Genomic DNA, 23279 nt, shown 5'->3' on the forward strand with positions numbered 1-23279 from the left:
GCTTATATTCTATTGTAAGGAGATAATCACTAAAAGTTAGCACTATTGGGTTTTTAAACAAGAAGTTTTTATATACTCAATCATCTCTTCTTCTCGTAAGTCCATTTCTGATGAATGATTAATGAGAGAAATCATAATTATATTATAAATAACTTACTATAAATCAGGCATAGTGCTAAACACTTTACATTCTTTTAAAAATGTAATTCCCAAACAATGCTATAAAACGTAGGTACAACTACTATTCCCATTTTATAAGGGAGAAAATCAAGGCTCAGGGAAGTTAGGCAAATTTATCAATGTCAAAAGGTACCAAAAGCATATATAAGTCCCCAAATATGGCAATGGTTAAACTATACTACACTGGGTCACACAAGTAGAACACAAATATACAAGTACTATGCAGCATAAATTCATCAATTCTTTTAATTAATATTATTAGGTACCTACTTTGTGCCAGGCCCTGTTCTAGGTGCTAGGAATGCAGCAGTGGACAAAAGAAACAAATATCCTCACTTTCATGGAGCTTATATGTAGATGAGTAAAATATATGGTATGTCCGATGCTGTGGAGAAAGATAAAGTAGGCAAATGGGATGGGAGTGTGTGCATGAGAGAAGGAGCTGGAGGTGGTGGTCAAGGAAGGCTCAGTGAGAAGCCACTTTTAAGCAAAGACCTCAAGGAGGTCAGGGAGGAAGCCATGCAGATGTCTGGCGAGTAGCCTCTTGTCAGAGGGAATAGCAAGGGGTGGGAGTCCTGAGGTGGGAGTGTGCCTGATATGTTAGAGGAACACCAAGGGGGCCACAGTGACAAGAGTGGAGTGAGGGAGAGAGATTGGAGTTGAGGCCAAGAAGCAACTGTGGTGATGGTAGGGAAGCAGATCATGTGTGAAGGACCTTGTAGGACATTGTGAGGTGTTTAGCTCTGCTCTAAATGGGAGATGATCTGACCTACATATATGGAGAATCATTCTGGCCACCATGTTGCAAAGAGATCATAGAGGTGTAATAGGGATGGAAACGGAGACTGCGTAGCTCCTGCAAGAGATGAAGATGTGTGTGGAAGCAGTGGAAGTAGTGAAAAGTGATCAGCCACCAGACATGTTTTGACTGAGGCAACTATTATGTATACGGACGTTGAACAATTTTCAATAAACATCAGTAAGTAAAAAAAGCAAGTTGCAAAGAGCGTATAAGGCATGCCATGTATTTTTTAATAAAAATTTTAAAAATGTGTGTTTGTGTGTGTGTGTGTGTGTGTGTGTGTGTGTGTGTGAAAATATGCACAGGAAACCAGTACCAGGAGCAAACTTACTGGATGAAGGAAATGGTGGGATGGGGACTTAGCTTCCCAGGGCATTCTCTTCTATACATTTCAGATTTTATTCTATCTCATACACTACTTGCCCAAAAATAAATAATACTTTAAATTTTAGAATTTGAGAACCCAAATACAAAATATCATTCCAAATTCATTTTCTGACTTTTCTTAAAGACTTTCTGAAAATTTATTCTCTCTTTCCAAAGTTTAAAAGTCTGATGTATCCCCTATCAAAAAAATGGAGATCAGTAAGTCAAGACGTATTTATTGATTGCCAGCTATGTGCCCACCATTGAGCTAAGAGCATTCAGATTGTCAAATAGAAGTTTCAAAAACTTTAAAACATGACTCTCACACAAATATACAATGAAAACATGTCACAGATTTCATTAGCTCATCAGTGAGGGAATCAGCATGATGGTAAAGCTGGTTCAAAGGAGAATTAAAGGTATAGGCACTGGCATTGGAGAAGGAATATTGGACTAACACTGCCAGTTTAGATACAAAACTGGCTAAATGTCTACAGGACAATAAAAACATAAGCTTTGGGGCTACCTTTTTTACTAAACAGAAATCATTTGCATCTCTTCTGAATGAAAATCTATAAGTTATTAGAGAACTTCACTGAGTCTGAGACTTTAATCAATAATAGATAGTCTTCTTAGGGTGCTGAAAATGTTCCAAAGTTACATTGTGATAGTTTCACAACTGTGAATATATGAAAAAGCACTGAACTGTACACTTTCAATGGATGAATGTTTTGATATGTGAAATGTATCTCAATAAAGCTATTAAAAATAATAGACAGCAATACTTCAGTCTTGATTTATTAATCCAATTCCATTGTCTTACTTCCTTCTCTTAGATAATCACATAATCCTCGGGCAGGTATTTAAACAATGCTTTAATATGACATTGAAAGTACATGCTGGACTTCCCTGGTGGCACAATGGTTAAGAATCCGCCTGCCAGTGCAGGGGACACAGGTTTGAGCCCTGGTCCGGGAAGATCCCACATGCCACAGAGCAACTAAGCCCGTGCGCCACAACTACTGAGCCTGCGCTCTAGAGCCCACGAGCTGTAACTACTGAGCCCACGTGCCCCAGCTACTGAAGCCCTCGTGCCTAGACCCCATGCTCCGCAGCAAGAGAAGCCACCGCAATGAGAAGTCCGAGCACTGCTGCGAAGGGTAGCCCCTCCTCACCGCAACTAGAGAAAGCCCTCACGCAGCAACGAAGACCCAGCACAGCCAAAAATAAATAAATAAATTTATAAAAAAAAAAGAAAGAAAGAAAGAAAGTACATGTTACCTGCTTTATATTTTTTTCTATTTACAAGTTTTTGGTAATTCTTCTTAACAAGGACTATAGTGAAGCATGTATAAACCACCACCCGAATTTCAGAAACTTTACAATACAGGAGAACACCCTGAAGAGACAGAGAGCAATACAGGAGGACAATTAAATACATGCTAGAGTAATAGTGAATGAGTTGAATGAATGGACCTGATAACACTTATCTCAATATTTAAAACCAACAATGTTTTGTGAGAAGAGAAACTGCCAGAACCACAATTCTAAGGAGAGTTTCCTGTACATTTTTAACTGGCCTGAGATTAAAGAGATGTGAAGCGTGAAAACACAAAATACTGTATATGATGTACTGAGTATAGGTAGACATGCAAGATTATAGATGGCTGAAGTCCACCTGTTTATCATGGGAAGACGTTTCAAGTCAATAACTTTTGTTCCGCACCTATCACTTTGTAAAGCAAGGGAAGCAGACAGCTATATATAGCCTTTTCAAAGAGCATGCCACCTGAGAGGGCCTAGTGAGCTAGGCAGGATGTGAGGGTGGGGAGATTTCCATACTGTACACAGCATATATCTGCTGGGTAAATCCCCTGGCCTAAAATACAATCCACAGTCCTTATATGTCAACACTGCTAAACCGAGGTGGCGTGGGATGAAGTGTAGTGAGCCTTGGGCACCTAGGACTTCAGGAAGCCAACCTGATTTCTGCCTTACCTTCTGGTTGTCAGAAAAAGACCACAGTCACCTAGACTCTTTCCCTAAGTCCCATTATGCAAATCAGTTTGCTTCTGCCTTAGGTTTCAAAAGAAAATGAGCTGGTATAGATGAAAGAAGCCAGACAGGAGATCTAAAGAATTTTATTTCTCAGCATTATGGTCCAACAAGTGTCACCTCTCTTCCCCACCTACTTGCTTTCTGCTCCCTTCTAGTTTCTGTCCTCAGACATGTTTAGCCCCACTCAGAGCCAAAATTCTTATGACAATTTCCCTCCCTTGGGTTCCAATTTTGCTGCGTTTATAAGCCATGAGACATCCCATCTCGGTCTAAATATTTATTTCTTTGATGTTATATTGAAGAAGCTTACAATTAAATACACATACAAATAATAAAATAGTTAACATTTAAGATAAAAATAAAGATTAGAAACTGTAGAGGTGGAAGATGGTAAATGATCCAGGAGCTGGGATAAGATGATTATTGCAATTATATTGCAATGAATAAATATTAACTTCAATTCTGAAAAAATATTGGAATAAAGTAAAATAACTGTTAACATTGATTATCTCTGAGGGGTGAGACTAAAAGTGATTATTATTTTTGTCTATTTGATGGTTGACTCTTTCCAGCAAGATATATTTCACTTCTGTAACCAGAAATACATATATATGTATGTATGTGTATATATATATATATATATATATATATATACACACACATATATGTATCTCGTTCAAAAATTAGGTCTAAGCTCTAACTGGCCACCTCAGTTATCACTATCTTCTAGTAATCAAACCAATTATTTCTGACAAAGGACTAAATTGGAAAGTAAAAAATTCCCCCACAATATGGTCTTTTTTAATTACATAAATTAAAAAGCAAAACAACTCTCTATCTTTCCAGTTCCTTGCTGGAAGTTTGATATAGAAACTTTCTGACATTGCCCTGCACATATACGTACATATTAATACAAACACAAAAGACTTTTATGTAAAAATGGGATTATGCCATACATATTTTTCTGCACCTTTTCTATCTTAACAATAGATCTTGTACTTTTTTAGAGTGATACATTATAGAAATTCTTCATTCATTTTCGTTATCTCAGTGTTCCACTGAATGGATGCACCATAGATTAATCAGTTTCTCACTGATGCACGTACAGGTTGTTTCCATTACAAACACTGCAATGAACATTTAGTACAAATACCTCTATGTTACTTTTTTTTCTCTAGGGTTAATAGTTTTAGAAGGAATAAGGTTTTTTTTTTTAATTTTTCAGAAGATAGAAGCTATATAATTACCAAAATATTCTGGGTATCACTCTTAAACAGATCCATATAAACCTGATCAAGTTTGGATGAGAACCACAAGGATAATGAAGGCCCTGGAAGCCACATCCTAAGGGTGCAGTTGAAGGATCTCTTCATCCTGGACACAGGAGGGCTCTGGAGTTATGTAAGAAGCAACTCCACTTATCTAAACGGCTATTCCCTGGACCAGAGAAGAGGATTGGACTTGCAGGGCCTCAAATGCTAGAACAATGAAGATGGGCTTCAGGGCAGAGTAAAGGTGAGATGATTTATTGATGAGCTGACATCCGTTCTACTTCCTCTAGTGGCAACACTCTTGGTGTTCCTTTAGAGGAAAACCCCTCTCTACTCTCAGCCCATGTGGCTGGATAGGGCCGACTGTATCCCATCCCCAAATCCAGGAAAGGGTGCAGACCTAGAAATAGACAACAGAATATTCTATCGCCTTGGCTGTAATGACTGAGCTACATATTAGCAACCGACCCAGGCCAGGGCAATGATTCATAGTTCTGAGACTTCTGCTGGAACTATTAGGAAAAAGAATCCAGTTCCACTGGCAAAATGTCAGCCTTTTGCTGCCACAGAGGAAAGCCTTCCTAAGCGTGAAGCTGACACAAAACTAAGAAATGAAAATCAAAATTTCTGATGTCACTAAGTAGCTGGATCCAGTAGTGCCAGGCTGAATTGTTTTTTTCTTTGTGAGAGGATGTTAAACTAACTTTTCCAACTCAGTTTCAGTTGAGGCCTCAAAGACCTAAAATAATACAATTTAAGGAATCAAGTGACTTTCTGTCCTAAAGTAAAATACCTTATCATCTGTGCTTGACACAATAGGAAGCAAAACAAGTTCTGCCAGTAATAGTCTTTGCCCACCTCCAGCTTTTAGAAAACAAAAGCTTGAAAAACCAAGGGAGAGTTTTTGGTGCACTGTGCGTTTCCTCTCACAACCCACTCAGGGGGAAAGGGGGCAGGTGTTTGCATCCACCAGAAGCTAAGTGACAGGAACTTTAAAGGACTACTCACTAGCTTGACCTAAGTCTCATAGGGTTTATGAGGAATGTTGTCTAAATCCCATTTGGAGAAAGGCAAAGGTTAAATCTCGCGGAAGAGCTCCTTGTTTGGTGTCAGAGGGAGAAGAGGCTGAACTTGGGGCAAATGGTACATACATCCATCAATGGATACCTGAGTCTTCTCTAGAGCCATGGGAGGGAATAAGTGGCATGCAGTTCATTTTCAAGGAACATTTACCCAAGAGGACAACGAAGATGGGCAAAGGGATCCCAACAGAGTTGCAGGGGAGGCATGCTGGAGGAGGACCGGCAGAAGCCCAAGAGCTGAAGGTTGGGCTCACTGGGAGTCAGACTGGCATCTCCAATACCAAGAGAACTGCTGTCAGAGCCCTCTGAAAATAATGGCAACAACACACATGACAAAACTTTCCCACGAAAGAAAAAGCAACAATTGTGTATCCACCACATTCAGAGGGCATCAACCTAAGATTACAACTGTGACCTCATTGAATTCAGTGCCTGTTTCCCTTCTTGCCCCAAGCCTGAGCCAGAAGGAGTGCGTCAGAAGCAAGGCTAGTGTATGGGGAAGGAGGAGGAGTTAGGATATAGTAGAAAAGGCAACATGCTTCAAAGCCTGTACCAGACCTCTGCTTAGGTTGAGGAAAAGCATTAAATGCAATATGTGTTTGGAGGTTTTGTTATTAGACTGACTTGGACAGGCCTTTTTCTTAACTTTTATTATGAAAAATTTCAAACATATAGCAATGTAAGGAGAATAAAGAACCACCAACCCATCCATCACCCAGCTTCAACCGTCAACTCAGCCAAACATTTGTCATCTCTTGCCCTGCCTATTTCTCCCCCTCTGCTGGATTATAACAAAGCAAATCTCATATATTTTGTTATTTTATCAATAATTATTTCTGCATGTTTCTGTATACAATACTCTTTTATAATAACAACAGTGCCATTATCATGCCTTAAAAATTAAAAAATTTAGTCATCAAATATGCAGTGTTCTGATTTCCCAACTGTCTCATAATGTCTTTATATAATTGATTTGTTTGAATATAAATCCAAACAAAATCAGCACATGTTTGATATGGCTCTTAAAGTCTCTTTCTCCCTCTGACTTACTTGTTACAGACATGGGGTCAGTTGTCTTTAGCGATTTGGGTACAGATCCGAGGTGTCCATGGTGGATTGGTTCCAGGACCCCCCAAATACAAAATGCTCTAGTCCCTTATAGAAAATGGCATAGTATTTGTATATAACTTACACATATCCTCCTGTAAACTTTCAAACATCTCTAGATTTCTTATAATACCCAATACAATATAAAAGCTATATAAATAGTTGTAAGTATACTGTAAATGCTATGTAAATAGTTTCTGGTGCACAGTAAATTCAAGTTTTGCTTTTTGGAACTTGCTGGAATTTTTTTTTTTTTGACCCACAGTTGGTTGAATCCACAGAAGCAGAACCCGCAGATATAGAGGGTCCACTGTATTCTGAACTTATCTCCATGCTGTCGTTTGTCATGTTCCTTTATCTCTTGTATTTCCTGCAAACTTGAATTTAGATCTAGAGGTTGGATGAGATTGTTTGATTTTTTTCTTTTTTTTTCCTTTGGCAAGGCTTCTGTGTACTTCCTATTGCATCACTTCAGGAAATACATAATGTCTGATTGTCTCTCTTTTCCTGCTGTTAAGATTGATCAATGTGTTACAATGCTATCAGTCTAATAAATATATTATAGATTTTCCTACTGGCTCTTCACGTAATGATTATAGCAACCATTGATGAGCATTGCCTAAAACCATTATGCATTATTAGGATTGCAAAATGGTGATATTCTATCACTCCTTAATTTATTCATTGGAATTCTTCTGTAAAGAAGGACTCTCCATTAAATATTTGATTACTAGACTGAGATACGGCTCTTCAGGAAAAATAGGAAATATATTTTATTCTTTCCCTTTGTTTTGCAGTTTACAGAATAATAAATTGGTTTTCCAGCATCCTCCAAAAGTTATCAATAGGTATTTTTTGTTTTTCTTTGGGTTTTTTTTAGAATTTTTTTCAATGTTTTATTTATTATTTTTGGCTGCACTGGGTCTTCGTTGCTGTGCATGGGCTTTCTCTAGTTGCAGTGAGTGGAGGCTACTTTTCGTTGTGGTGCACAGGCTTCTCATTGCCGTGGCTTCTCTTGTTGCGGAGCACAGGCTCTAGATGTGTGGGCTCAGTAGTTGCGGCACGCAGGCCCTAGAGCGCGTGGGCTTCAGTAGTTGCGGCACACAGGCTCAGTAGTTGTGGCTCACGGGCTTAGTTGCTCCACGGCATGTGGGATCTTCCTGGACCAGGGATCGAATCTGTGTCCCCTGCTTTGGCAGGCAGATTCTTAACCACTGTGCCACCAGGGAATTCCCAATAGGACTTTAAAACAAAACAAAGGGATTATTTTTACACATGTTTTCCTAAGAGTGATGGGGAGAATATTGGGTCTCTTAAGGTTATGTTTAGGTGAGGACAAAAACCAATCTCAGTGAGTGGGTTTGAAGGTGCTATGAGAGAGAGAGAATAAAATTACTTATAATTACACTCCATGGAGATTTGGCAAAGGAAAGGCTCCTATTACAACAGCTACTGATGACATTTTGCTTTCCCACATGAGAATACTTTGTGAAGTCTGTAAATCTTTCAACCTGAACAAACCAGGTATAAATCTATCCTTCTCAAAGGACTTTACAGTCTAGTTTGAAAATGCACTGTATTAGTTAAAATTAGGTTTACTGTTTGCGACAGAATCTCAAAATAACAGGGGCTTAGAAAATAAAATTTTATTTCTTTTTACATTAAAGAAAAAGTGCTCCCAGGCTGCAAGGAGGATCCAAGGTCATCAGGACCACAGAACCTTTCTATTTTATGCTCCACTGACCTCAACATGCAATTTCTATTTCAAGGTGTAAGATAGCTGCTCTAGCTCCAACTTTCACATTCACATTTTAGTTAGCAGGAAGGAGGAAAAAGAGAATGAAAAGGGTATGATGACTGCCATTAAGGACATTTCCTTGAAATTGTGCTCATAACTTCTGCCCTGTTCAATTAGCTAGAATACAGTTAACATGACTGAAAAATGTAATCTTTATTCTGGCTGGCCAGATGCCCCGATAACCTTCAGGGAGTCTGTTACCTGGGAAGAAGGGGAGAATAGATACTTGGAGAAAATAGCAATCCCTGTCTCAAGCCCATATTCAGGAGAGAAAAGAAATACTATCTCTTTGGGGCAGTGTATTTCCACACATATATCTTAAAATCTCAGAATGGAGGTGGGGAAATCATTTAAAGTATTCCCTCCCCAACAATCTTGAGTGTCGTGATTATGCTGGGGCATCCAATATATGAGACAAAATTAAGCTGCAGTCTGGTAACTCACATGAAAAAAATAAATTCTAGATCATTGCACTCCTATACAGCAATAATGATTGTTCTGTTTCATTATTTATCCCTGTCTGGCATATGTCATCTCTCCCTACACTGAGATTTCTTGGTTATTTACTTCATGCTAGAAGTAGGACTCATGATACTTTATACCTTAATTCTAAGGCCAGATACATGACTAGCATCCACCACTCCCAGAGCTTATGGGATTGTCTTCAAAAGGACCCTCACAGAGACCAAGGATCAGCGAGGGAAAGTAGCTCACTCAAAGAAACAGCTTAGTAAGTGACAGAGCTGGGATTCCAATGTAATTTTGTCTGTCTTCAGAGCTCATGTATACTTTATTATGCCATTCTGAAGGATTTAATTATTTTCTGCTCTTCCACTATGTTTTGCGATGGAAAAGCAATCATTTCTCTGTAGCACAGACAAACTACTATGGACTTTTATTTAAATTTAACAAAATAATAAACTTTAATATATTTCTCTTAAGTGTTTTATGCCCATTGTCTCTTATAACTGTCCAACCCAGTTTGGTGATTACTCATTCAACACATTTTTCTAAACATCCTTTTAATGTGCCAGGCACCGTAATGGTTGCTGAGTATGTAATGGTGAGCAAAACCACACATAGTCCTCCTTACCATTAGGGAGCTTCCAGACTAGTGGGGGAGACAAACATTAATCCAAAAATCACCCTTCAAAAAGTACAATGACAATTGTCATAAGGGGTATGTCATAAGGTGTCCTCTACATATATAATTGGCGGATTTGACTTAGTAAAGCCAGGAAGGCTTCCCTGAGGAAGTGACATGGCTGAGACTAGCAGTATAATTTGGAGTTAAAGCAGGCAAAGCGGGGAGAGAAGATGTTTTCAGGCAAGGGGAGCAGATGTTCAAAGCAGCATGAGAAGCACGCATGAGGGCTAAAGTGAAAATGTGTGAGCAGAGAAGTAGGAGATGAGACTGGCAAGGAAGCCGGAGCCTAGCCCCACATGTAGGGACACCATTATTCCCCTTCACAGGTAAAAAAGCTGAGGCTCAGAGCTCTTGAGTAATTTGCTTATAGTCTCACAGTTAGCTGGTGGAGCCAGAAGACAACCTGTGGTAGGTAAAGATGTCCTTGTCCTAATCACTAGAACCTGTGCATGTGTTCGCTTACATGACAAAGGGGAATTAAGGTAGAATATGGAATTAAGGTTGCTAATAAACAGATCTTAAAATAGGGAGATTATTTTAGATTATCCAGGCAAGCCCAGTGTAATCTTAAGGAATCTTAAATATGGAAGAGGGAGGCAGAAGAAGAGGTTACAGTTGTGTGAGATGAGAGAATTTGACCTGCTGTTGTAGGCTTTGAAGATGGAGGAAGAGGGCTGAGAGTCAAGGCATGCGGGTGGTCCTAGAAGCTGGAAAGGGCAAGGAAACAGATTCTACCCCAGAGATCCTCCAGAAAGGATCACAACCCTGCTGACATCTTGATTTTAGCCCAGTGAGACCCATTTTGCACTTCTGAACTACAGAACTGTAAGATAATAAATTCGTGAGGCATCTAAACTTGGGATAATTTGTTACAGCAGCCAACAGAAAACTAACACACAAACTATTGTCCATTGACCCCAAAGTCCACGTTTCTACCCCTTGTAATACATGCCTTAACTGTTAGACGGGCTAAAGCAGGAACTATGAAGATTAAACTCTGATCTGTCATATCATTTTGAGTCTGAGGTTCTTCAAATATCATTTCTAAACCGTACAGCAAAGGGTATGTATAATTTTTACTTATGCTTCTAGTTTTCTGAATTTTGAAAGGATGTGGTTGTGGGCTTTGACATCAGAAGAGAAGCTCTGCAATGTTGACTGAATGTTGGTAGAGAGATAACATTGGAGGCAAGTTGCCTTTGAACAGCTCGCTGAAGATCAACTGCCTCTCCAACTCATTCCTTGCCGTGAAGCTGTTTCCTCTGGTTGTGCTGAGGGGTGATGCCTAAGGTGCATCACTTTTCAAGGACTGGATCATGAACAACTTTATCCTCCTGGAAGAACAACTCATCAAGAAATCCCAACAAAAGAGAAGAACTTCTCCTTCGAACTTTAAAGTTCGATTCTTTGTTTTAACCAAAACCAGCCTGGCGTACTTTGAGGACCGTCATGGGGTATGTGAGCACTTTGTTTTGTCCTTTTTAAAACAGTATTTTATAGTTAGACTGGGCTGACTCATGAAGATATACAGAGAATAAAATAAGAACACAGAAAACACAGATGTACTTGTTATAACAACCTAAAAAGTACAGTAAGAGCAATTGGAAGAGAGCATGGAGAAAAGTCAAGAGATGGGTTAACTGTATTAGGTGATTTCAGTTCTAAAAACTGTAAAAGAGTAAGTTTATTATTCATTAGCTTATCTTTCCCCTGCAAGGTTAAGTTTGACTTTTAAATTATAATATTTTATGTGGCAAATGGAATGGTTAAGTGATGTGTCCCATGTCAACATTTTTATGGATTCAGTTTTAATTGTCTCAATGGTCATCACTCACCTGACATAGGGAACAATGGTCCTTGGGCATTTAATTGTCTAGAATTTGCAAAGCCCGGTGGTAAACCTCTTCATCCCTAGGAGAACTTCCCAGGAGACTATCACGCACAAAACGTTATGCAGTATAGAACAGTAGTTCTTATCTAGAAGATTACAGCTGCTTAGCTAAGTCAGTATTTATATATCTAAAGATAGTCTTATAGTCCATAACATCAATAATAATAAGTGCAACGTGAATAATCATAACAATGTAGTTTGGTACGAAAAGCACTGGAAGAGGGGTCAGGAGACCAAACTCCACTTCTCTCTAGGTGAGTTAGCCTGGGCAAATGTCTCTACCTTCTGCATCAGGTTCATTCTTTATAAAATGAAAGGACTGGAAATACCACCTACAACATTCCTTTCTTCTTTCCTTGTTTCTATGAAGTAGCACTTGTATAGCCCTTTTCAGCAATTTTTCGAAGTATGTTTGCCTCCTTACTATATCATTATATTATTTTTCCATCATCAAGGAGGCAGGGGAAATAACGTTGGTGCTTGATGGTCCCTTAGAGACAAAGGCGCTCTGATTCTTGGCTGGGGTCCGACTTCGTTGGTGTAGGCATGAGTTTGGGGTCTTTTGAGAGTGAGGCTTTGAAGTGTTCAATGAGATGGAGACTTGAAAGAGGCCAGGCCGGGTATGGAGTCTATGGATTTCTAGACTTCTAAGTTGCAGGTGAGATAACACTGCCTCTTTTTTAGAGGTGAAAAGACATGCTCATCTTAAGCAGATGCTTACTGATAATAATCAGCCAATCAATTGGGAATAATATGGAATTACTTATGCGCAAGGCCCCTGTGGTAGATATTTAATAAATATTTGTTGACTAACTTAATGGAGGGCCAATAGCCAAGTTTTCAACTTGGAGAATTCATCATTTAGAGTTGATTAGTCACATGGTATCAGTCAATTTTTTTTCTGTTGTGAATGGGACATTAGAAGTTCTGGTTTCATATTCGACGAGTAGTCATTTATGTTTAAATATTTTTTTCAAAGCCCATTTTACAGTTTTCACTAATTTTCTTTCCTGACTCATCACTTGACATAGCATCATCCCATGTACGTAGTACTGATCATTTCTGAGTGTAACTGCTTGTTGTGAACTGTTTGGTTGTGAATTCTGTACAATATTATTTGCAGATAGACATACAACCAAATGGTCTTGATTCAGAATTTTGTTGGTTATAATCTGCATGTAGACAATGTTGCAAAATAACTCAGCTTCTTCATTCAAGTATTATGAAAATTCTAGGACAATTAATTCATTCTGGGGAGCCCTGAGCTATAGTTTCTAACATTTCCACGTGGGATACAGCAGATATATGACGCACAGACATCAAATTTCTTATTTTCTAATGTCTATGCTTTATATTCATAAATAACATTTTAAAAAGCATTTCTTTAAATATTACAGAAATTTATCGATTAGAAAATTTTCCAAGGTCACTGAGAAAGGCAAGATATGTCAGGTATTATTGTTTATGTTCTATGTACATTCCATTGCTTAGGGCCATCGATTTGCACACAAGAGTTCATTGTTCATTGCCCATAAATAAGAATAACACTTGTGGGAAGAAAGCTTTTTTAAATTTATTTTTAAATTAAAGCTTCAGTCTTGCCATCTGTAAAATGGGTGTGATAATAGTATTCACTTCATGGGAAAATGGTGAATACTTAGAGAGAATATATTTAGATTGACCTATTAGAAATTACCATTTGATAGACTAAAAAAAGATCAAATGTTGGCAATTTCATATACGTAGTTCAACTTAATATATAAAGCACTTAACATAAGTCCTGTCACCTAGTAAGCACCTAGTAAAAATTAGCTATTATTTGTATCATCATTATATCTGTGAAGGAGCTGGCAGGGTGGCATAACATAATCATTTTCAAATGAAGGGAAACGTTCAAGGATTCTTCAAAGTGTGGCTAACATCAGGGTTCTGGATTCCCTCTATTCTGTGACTAAATATAACTGTGTGGGTAGAGACATACATGCATCATGAGATGCGTGATGTTGGGCCAACATTTCCCCTCTCAGGGTCTCAGCTTCTTTTTGTCTTTTCTCATTTGTAAAATTATGTTCATTGCAACTCTAAAATTCTGTGGATTTATGATATCATATAAAAATAATCCTTTACATATTCAGGAACAAATACTGTAGTTCTGCAAAATAAGTCTGCTTTTTTCTAATTTCAAATTTCCATGCCCATTGTCATTATAATTCATACTGACTGAGCCTTTTATTTTAACATGGATTTAGATCTGATGTCAGATGCCTGTTCAAAGTATTGAGATGTGCAAGTGTTTTCCTTGGGGCCGGGAAGCTGCTTTGTCATGCTGGAGCAGTGGGCCAGAGAGAAGCATGGAGCTGTCAGGTGGTGACTGGCCACCAGGCGTGATTTCAGACACTCCCTGTGCCTGCCAATTTCTCAGCAAAGTGATCCCTGTTGCCAGACATTCTTTAACAAAGGACAAGGAGAGATGAGGGCCCAGTGGTATGCTGGTAAATGTCTAACAATCATTGTAGTGGTAATGGCAGTAGAGAATATGGGAGAGCCTTTGTTTGTGGTGTTTGCCAATTTCTGTAGAGTAAATACTCCCATCATGACCAATGTCAAACTATCAATGTAAAGTCTACTGGCTCAAAGAACTCCTGAAAATGTAGCAATCAGCTCTTACGTGGGCCAACATAAGCACACCACTGGCAGGGGCAGGCTTAAATAAAAATAAACTCTGAAGAGGTAGTCACTTCCTGAACAACGTGCTTAGTTGTACAGGACTGACATCAGATCCTTTTTAGGGGTAAAAGAGAGAAGTGGGGGGGCTGGGGCCTCAGGCACTTTGAGTAAGCATGAGATGGGAGGGGCAGCATAGCACAGAGGGGAGACAAGTGTCACAGAATGGTGAGGCCAGAATAGTCTGCTACAGCTGGATTCAAATGCTGCTTCTATCACTTTCTAGTTGTGGGATCTCAGGCAAGACATTTAACCTCTTTAAGCCTCTGTTTCCTATTTGTAAAGTAAGGACCCCAACACTACTCAATGCTGAGTATTTCATGAGAAAAGTATGCTATAAGCTTGGTACTAATAGGACCATCTTGATCTTCTGAAAGGCCCTAAGGAGAAATGGAAAGGTTTCCCTATTTTAATGACTCTTTGCACCTTAGGAAACAAGTTTTCCATGGTCACCATAGCATGGGAGCCATTACCACTTACACAGGACAGGAGAAACAGTCAAGATCACCATTCTAGTCATTTTCTGGATAGGGCCACCACGCCTCATGGACACTTCCCTTTAGCCAAAGTCTGATCTAGCAGCAGAAACATCTCTTATAATATGCATGCTTCCTAAATTAAAGATGGCAGGTGGGAAGAGGATCCCCTTTCCTTGCTTTTGACAACATTATTGCATAGTGGTCAAAATCACAGCTTCTGGTGTCAACAGATTTGGGTCAAAGAGCAGCTCTACCACTTAAGAGCTGTGTGGCTTTGCAAAGGTTGCTGAAGGCTGTGTGACCCTCTATAAAGCTATTTACATGTTTTAAAATGATCAAACATTCCTTCTTTATTTTTTTTAATGAAATGAACGTCACCATTATTCTAATAATTATAGTAACTAATATTTACCGAGTACTTACTATGTGTCAGTCACTGTGCTAAATGAATTATTTCATCTAATCCTTACACCTACCCTGTAAGTTAGGAACTATCATTACCTCAATTGACAGAGCATGTAACTGAGGCAAAGAGAATTTAAATAACTCCCTTGTGTCTCCAGAGCCAACACAGCCTCCCTGTCAAACAGTTCTTATTACTATTAACTGTTGCTGCTCATAGGCAATTGGCGATTCCACTGGGTTATTACAAAGTACGTAATGCCTTCTGGCTCTAGAGCCCTCCATATAAAGGGCAGTCCTGAAAATCAGCAACCATGCCACATATGTCTTCTGCAATGAAATGTGTTATGAGTCCTATCATTTCCACATATACTCCAGGACAAATCTTTGTCTCCATTCACTTCTGGGAGCCTCCACCATGTGTCCAAATTTTGGCACTGAAAGTTCCTCTAGGATCTGTCCATTTCTCTCCATTTCCTAGAGTCACCTTCCTCGTGGAAGCTGCGAGCATCTCTCACCTGGGATTGCTACCACTTCGTAATTGGTCTCCCTGCACCCACTCCGCCGCCCCCCCACCACTCCATTCCCCACACAGTAGCCAGTGTGAGCTTTTCACATGGTGACTATGATCATGTCCTGATGACCCTCATCAGAAGCTGGCATGTCCCTTCAGTGGTTCTCCCTTTACCCTGAGAGTGGACGCCAAAATCTATCCCATGGTCTCCTCCATTTCAGTTCATGCTCCTTTTCCTCCCATCTCACTGAGCTCCAAACACATAAGATTTTCTTTAACTTTAAGACCCCCCATTTTGAAGGTCACTTGCTTGGGGAAGACTTCCTTCATTTCCCTAGCCTAGGTCATCTCCTCTTGTTACGCTCTGATACAGTGGCACATACGCTTCTTCAAAGTGCATGCCAAATTGTAATTACCTAGCTATAAATGTGATTATTGTACTGATGTCATTCCCCTCCATTAGACTGTAAGCTTTACAAGAGTTGGTGCCCAATTTGCTAAAGATGGCATCATCAGGGTCTACCACAGTGCCTGGTACATATTATTCACTCATTATTTGCAAAAGAAAGAAAAGAAGGGAAGGAGGAATGTGTAGATACAGTTGGAGAGGTTAGAGTTACACACAGGGACCCCTAACAGAACAAGGCTCAACACCAAAAGAGTTCAGAACAAAGCAAGTGATAAAGGACTTCAAACAGGAGATTCCTGGGTGCAGGAGTAAGTAATTAGGACTCCCTGGAGGCAGCAGATCATGGCTAGCCATGAGAATTCAGGAGGTTGGAGTCTTAAGATTTAGGTCAGAGACACACGTAGAAACCAGCAGGTAGACCAGTCCGTCCCCCCTCCCAACTCTTTTTAAAAGAACCAAGCAACTCTGTTCTCTTTTACCCTCCACCCTGTCTTACCCTTCCTTCCTTCCCTTTTACAGCTAAACCCTTGGTAGATAACATTCTCAGAGCTACCCGAGCATTTTTGCTTGAGACTTTCACCACTCGTGATCTCTCTCCACTTCATTCCTACGTGACTGAGTTGCCTTCCAGCTCAGCTCCCACTGACACTCAAGGCTTCCTACAATCTACTATCCATGCAACACCTAGAATAGACTTTTAAAATGAGAAATCAGATATTATGCCCTACTGTAAAGGCCTCCGTGACCGTTTAGAGTATTTAAATTAATCCTCAACTATGGCCTACAAGACCCTTCACCCATGGTCCCTACCTGCCTTTCAGATTCATTTATTCTGATCCCTTCATCCATCATATCTGACTTCTTTCTGAACCTTGAACACTCCAGGCCATGCCCCCCGCTAGGGCCTCTGTACAGGAGCAGGACTAGGGTGAGATACACTTAAGGGGCCGCTCACTTTTAGGTCCTGCAAGGGCAGGGTCTTTGCATCAGCTGTTCCCACTGTCTGCAACAACCCAGATTTTTGTAGGGTTGGTTCTTTATTGTTTCCCATCTCTTCAAGTATTTTCCCAGAATCCTGTTTCTTTTTCTTTTCTTTTAAAGTCCATAGACACTTCAGTAATCAATATCTGCACTTATTTATTGGGTTTATTGATGTGCTTCCCTGTTCATTTTCTGTCTTACGTCCACTGGAAGGTCACTTCCATGAGTGACTGACTGCCTCGCTCATCCCTGTAACCTCTAGTACGGTGCTGGGCACGTAGTAGGTGGTCAGTAAATATCCAGGGAATGAATGAAGGTCACATAACTCAAATTGAATTCAGAAGAGTATCTGGGAGCTAAAAATGTGGGCCTTGCCTAACCAGGCAAAGAAAAGTAAGAATCCAAAGCAAAGTACTTTACAGTTCAGGCCACTCAAAGCCAAGAATGTGCAGTTTTGATGTCTGCATTAATGGCATTTCTTTGTGAATTGATTTTTGCTCGTCTGATGCGATGTTGATGTTTTATGGAGGTAGCCATTGGATAGAGAATTCTTGTTTTAGAGGCAAATACTCCCAAGTTAAAATTAGATTCAATTCCTACTGCTCAGGGTCTAGTACATCCATTAATCAGTTTCTGCAGTAAAAATAGGCCACAGGGTAAGACCATAAATGTAAGGGCTTTGTTCCTGACTCAGTCTGGAAGAAAGGTTTCACTGGAAAGCACACGAGCTCAGTTTCTTAAACCATGAGGTTCATGTAATATATGATATCTTTATCTCAAACTCAGAAATGGACCCTATGGAAAACGAGTTTAAAGCTCTTCTCATATTTTCAAGGCCCAAATAGTAGTCCTCATCCCCCCATTTCCCTAACTAACTAGTAGTAAATTCTTCCACTCATCAATGAGTTTTTAGGCCTACAGAAGATAGTATATCTTCCAGGACCTAATTTTCATTGAGAGGTTCGTCTGGGTTTGCCTTCACAAGACCCAGGATCCTCACTTAAAGTTATCCAGAGGAGGGAATGGAAGGTCTGACATGGTCTCCTATACACAGAAAATCCAGTTCCTTGAAATTTAGTGAAAGTTGTCAGTATTTTAATGGAATAAGAACCTGATCCAAACTCTTATGTTGCCATATAATTCCCACTAACCTAGAGTTATTTATAAGTAGACTTCTCATTATATTTTCCCTTTTTTGATATTTAAAAGTCACAGAATTATACCTGCATATTATAAAAATTCAAATACAAGACTTTTCTCTCTAAAATGACATATATTTGTGCCAAAGCTTTATTACTATTATTATTATTAACCTAACACTGTATCAGGGAACTGTTTCTATTCTGATATACATAGATTTACTCATTTGTTCAGCAAAATTTCCTGAGCACCTACTATGTGCAGGGTGTTATGTTAGAGACTAGGAATACAGTGGTAAGTAATAGAGACAAGGTGTCTGACCTCATGCTTACACACTAGTGGGGGAAACAGACAACAAGCAAGTATATAAATATATAGAGCAGAAACAGACTGCTGTAGGTTCTATGGAAAAACTAAGCAGTTGCTGGGGCTGAGTGGGAAGAGTGGTCAGAGAAGAAATTTCTATCCAGGGTAAAACTTGAAGGATGAGAAAGACAGTCAAGTTAAGAAATGGAGGGGAGCATTCCAGGCAAAAGGAACTGCCAATACGAAGCCTCAAGGTAGAAAAAGACTTGACCTGTGTTAGGGACAGACAATTGAACACACAGAGTTCAAGAGCCCCTTTCTTATATCTTACAGCATCCCTCTTCCAGGGATACTTGGTCTAGACTCATCCCACTCCACGTTTTGGTGGAAAAGCACCTGGTGTACCAACACTGAGGACCTCAGACTCACACTGAGCTCGGGTGGCCTTTAACAGCAAAGGCTGAAAACAAGTTAGAATCCAGTTAAATCCACAATTAATCTCCAGAGACAGAGCAGCGAACCCTCACACCTCCATACTGTTAAAAAAATTAATGAAACAATTACACTCAATTGTTCTCCAAAACCCTTTTGTCTAAAAACATCAATTTACTGCCTCTGTGAGAATAATCTTTACTCTCATGCAGACATAAATTTCGTGTAGTTATAATCATAATGCATGACAATTTTATACTTTTCCATTTATTCTTTTTCCATTATTCTTTTGTAGATACATTTCCATTCATGGACTCCAAAGTAATCATTTTCTCAAATATATGATTTTTTAAATAATCGAGTGGTTCATGTCAGAGATATACTTATCTATTTTCTGTACTGAACACATCGACGAACTTATCTATCATCTATTGTTTGACATTCAGGTTGTTTTCAGGTGTAGTGAAAATGCTGAAAAGTAACAGTATACCTAATATAGAACTTTCTGCTTTTTAAAATCGGCTCTTTAGGATAGAGTTATGTGGAATAACTGTGTCACGGGATAGCATTTTCTGATCTCTACCGTTTGTTGCTATATAATCTTCCAAAGAGATTGAAGCAATGCATGGGGCCACCAATAGTTGCCAGAATCATTGGAGAAGATTATGTTTCTAAGAAGAAACTAATAAGAAAACACAAGAATGCTGTTGTGGTGGTGATCTTCAAATATCTAATACTATTTTGATAGGTTTTAAATGTTATAGTGAGAGAAAGGGCAAAAATATAATATTTTATACATGGGCAAGATAATTTGATTTAAAATCAGTCTTATGTATATGTAGATGAACCCACCCTACATAGTAGGATTGAAGGGGTGCCAAAAAGCCTCCTACTCTGCAAAATATTCGTCTCCCTAGATGATCACCTTAGGGGGTCTGAAATGTTCACGTGAATGAGCTCTTTGGGTTAGATCATCAAGCCTCTTTATCAAGAAGCAAATGAAATACAGAAAGGTATGACATAAGCCACTTTTAACTGCTCTGTAGAGGTTAGCTCTAACTTTAGACAGGGTCTCAGGGACTGAAAGTCTCAAGCAGACTGTAATTCTGTAATTCTAGAAAAGCGAGATAAGGTGAGAAAGCAACAGCACAGCAGCTTAACAGAATGGGGACCTGGTACTGATTAATCTGAGTGACCTTGGTCAAGTCCTTCTTCTATCTGGGATTTGGTTATCTTGTCCATACTATCAAGGGATTGGACTAGATCAAAGTTTTCCAACTTTTTAAAGCCTGGAGCCCCCTTTTAGTATAAAATTACACGTGTCATTCTCATTCCCATATGTGAAGCAGCAGAAGAAGTGTTCTAGTTGAAGAGAGAACAAGGAGGCTGCCCAGAACCCTACACTCTTGGCCTTACCCTTGGTCTGCAATAATCACCAAAGTGCTTCCAATTCTATGACCTCGGTCTCCCCAGGCTGTAAATTGAATAGTAGAAATGAAAAGGTAACAGCTAGTTTAGAAAGTCATTTCACCTTGAAGCCTCATCTCTAACATAAAAATTTAGATTGAATGATCTCTAAAGACCCCACCAGCTCAAAAGAAGTGGAAACTATGTGATTGTATCTCACTGCCAATGATATCAGGAATTCACAAATAGACATGGAGATTAGTTAAATATGGAAATCTTTCCAGGAAGTAATACAGCTAAGAGAAGGTTAATAACTGTATGGCTGATAAAAAAAACCATGTTATCAAAATCCACGCATGAACCCAAGAATGCACCCTAAAAAGAAGGCAGTCATTTCAAATGTAACCAATATAAAATTTAGAATAATATGAGCCAATACCTAATGAGTCCTTGCTGCGTTTCAGGGCACCAGATTAAGAGCTTTACATGTATCGGATCAAAAATATTCACAATAACCACATGCAGTAGGTCCTATTGTTATCCCCATTGTATTGATGAGAAAAACAGAGGCTTGGAAAGGCTAAGTATCTTTTCTTAGGTCAGACATCTGGGACAAATATTAAAGTTGGAATTAAGTGTTCTACAATGGATATTTTCAGATCTAGGCTTGTTTGGGTCTGAGAAGTCTTATAATAGAAGCCATGGTGACTGAGAAGGGAGAGTTGGGGCAAGGACTCATTGGTGAGTTTCCAACACTGTCTAATGAAGTCCTGAGTGGGGACCAGTAGGAATGCTCCTGTTAGCTCAGCAGGCCTACCTGAATGACAACACAACAACAGCATTAACAAGAGCAGCCTGCAACAATAACCACAAGGACAGGACTGAACACGTTCCTATGGATTTTTCTCATTTATCCTCACAATTCTTTGAAGAAGATAAAAGTCAAATTCTGTTTTACAGAGGAAGCAATCGAAACACAGGGAAGTTAAGCAATTTGCCCAAGGTCACAATAGCAGCTGTAAGTACAAAAGCAACAACTTACCTTAGGATTAGGGATTCCTTGTAATTTGATCCCACACTGCTTCCTAGCCTGTAAAGCAACCAACATAATCAACTTATCAGCTCTTCCAATGATTCTTTATGCATATATATATATAAATACAAATAAACTTTCTTCTTTCCCTCCTTTTTATACAATGGTAGCATATGCCACATACACTTCCTAACTTTTCTTTTGGTTGATTAGCAATACTTCTTGAAGGTCAATACATACTGATATGCGAGGGGCTTCTTTATTCTTTATTTTTGGGGGGGATGTTGCATAACGTGTTGTTGTATGGATAAAAAAACTATCTTGATGGACATTTAGTCTGTTTTCAATTTTCTTGTCACTACAAACAATGAGGAATGAATAACCTTATAGGTATCTCACTTTCTATATGTATGAATATGTCTTAACCAGGGGCAATATTGCCCACCATTGGCAATGTCTGGAAATTTTTGGTTGTCATAACTGGGGAAGGGGGTGCTATTGGCTTTGGTGGGTAGAGCCAGGATGTTAAATATCCTACAATGCACAGGACAAACTCACAACAAAGAATTATTCAGCCCAAAATGTTAATAGTGCCAAGGCTGGGAAGCTGTGGTCTATAGAAAACATTTCTAGAAGTGGGATTGCTGTGTCAAAGGATATCTGCATCTGTTATTTTGCTGAACATGACCTAATTATTCTCCACGGAAGTTGTACCAATCAACATTCTCCAGGGCCACGTGTAAAATTCTTGTTTTCTCAAAACCTCACCAACAGTATTATCATATGTTTTGATCTTTGCAAGTCTGATAGACTTAAAAAAATGGTATATCAGTAAAATTTATTTACACGTCTATTTTATAGTCAGTGAGCATCTTTTCATATGTTTAAGAGCAGTTTCGATCCCTTTTGCCCATCTTTCTATAATGTTGTTAGTATCTATCTTAATAATTTGTAGGAGCTCTTTATCTATTAGCTAAAACCTTTGGGCAGGCTAGTTTTATCTTACCTCTACGTTGTCAAGAAATTGTTATCCACTTGCCAATCATTCTAGATGTCTTTTTCAAATCATTTCTATTAAGAGTTTTGTCACGGAGTCCACAAATACTACTTTTTGCTGCACACTTGGTCCTACCTGCTGTTCCCTCAATCAACCAAGTAACAAATAATCAATTGAACATCATCTCTGTGCAAGGAGTTATTTCCTGAAATCTAATGAAGTTGTTATCCATTTATATACTTTGGCTACTGAATCACCAGTGCTCGAAAGGTGGATTCAAACATGCATTCTTTCAAACTCATTCGAAATCTAATATGCCCTATATTGGAAAGAAGGAGGGCTTTGAAAGAGCATTCAAAGACCAGAGATGCTGAGAGAGAAAATGTGCAGGACACCTTCAGGGTCTATTCTGTACCACTTAGTTCTTGCTCTTAATTTCCACATTAAGTCCTTTTCTCTCTACCCACTTTTGTAAGCAAATTTAAACGAACAATGCTTTTTTAAGGCTAAGATCACTAGTATCATTGCTAAGAAGAATTAGGCTGGAATTATTCCTGAATTGTTGCTTCACCTCTAAGACAAATACACCACATAAAAGCACACAGAGCTGTTTATTAATCTATAAAGAAAATGACTAGCACTCAAGGAGAGCAGGAGAGGAAATGTCATGAACTTGAACCTCCATGGATACAGAAGAGCAGGCGGCAGGTGCTGCCTGGCTGCCACTGACTGCTAAAGGGGTCATGAGGTTAT

General features: G+C 39.1%; 2 protein-coding genes across 2 annotated transcripts in view; one reads left to right on the forward strand and one right to left on the reverse strand.

Moving 5' to 3' along the window:
* The window catches only part of MED7 (mediator complex subunit 7), a 45643-nt gene extending 24084 nt beyond the window's left edge, over nt 1-21559 (reverse strand). The window contains exon 1 of the mRNA XM_060296540.2: nt 21539-21559. The gene's annotated coding sequence lies outside the window, so the exon portion shown is untranslated. The remainder of the gene's footprint in view (nt 1-21538) is intronic.
* The window catches only part of ITK (IL2 inducible T cell kinase), a 71053-nt gene continuing 58772 nt past the window's right edge, over nt 10999-23279 (forward strand). The window contains exon 1 of the mRNA XM_030834241.2: nt 10999-11265. Coding sequence (XP_030690101.2) covers nt 11128-11265 — 138 coding nt within the window. The 5' untranslated portion in view covers nt 10999-11127. The remainder of the gene's footprint in view (nt 11266-23279) is intronic.

This window comes from Globicephala melas, chromosome 3 (genome assembly GCF_963455315.2).
Source record: "Globicephala melas chromosome 3, mGloMel1.2, whole genome shotgun sequence".
Taxonomy (NCBI): domain Eukaryota; kingdom Metazoa; phylum Chordata; class Mammalia; order Artiodactyla; family Delphinidae; genus Globicephala; species Globicephala melas.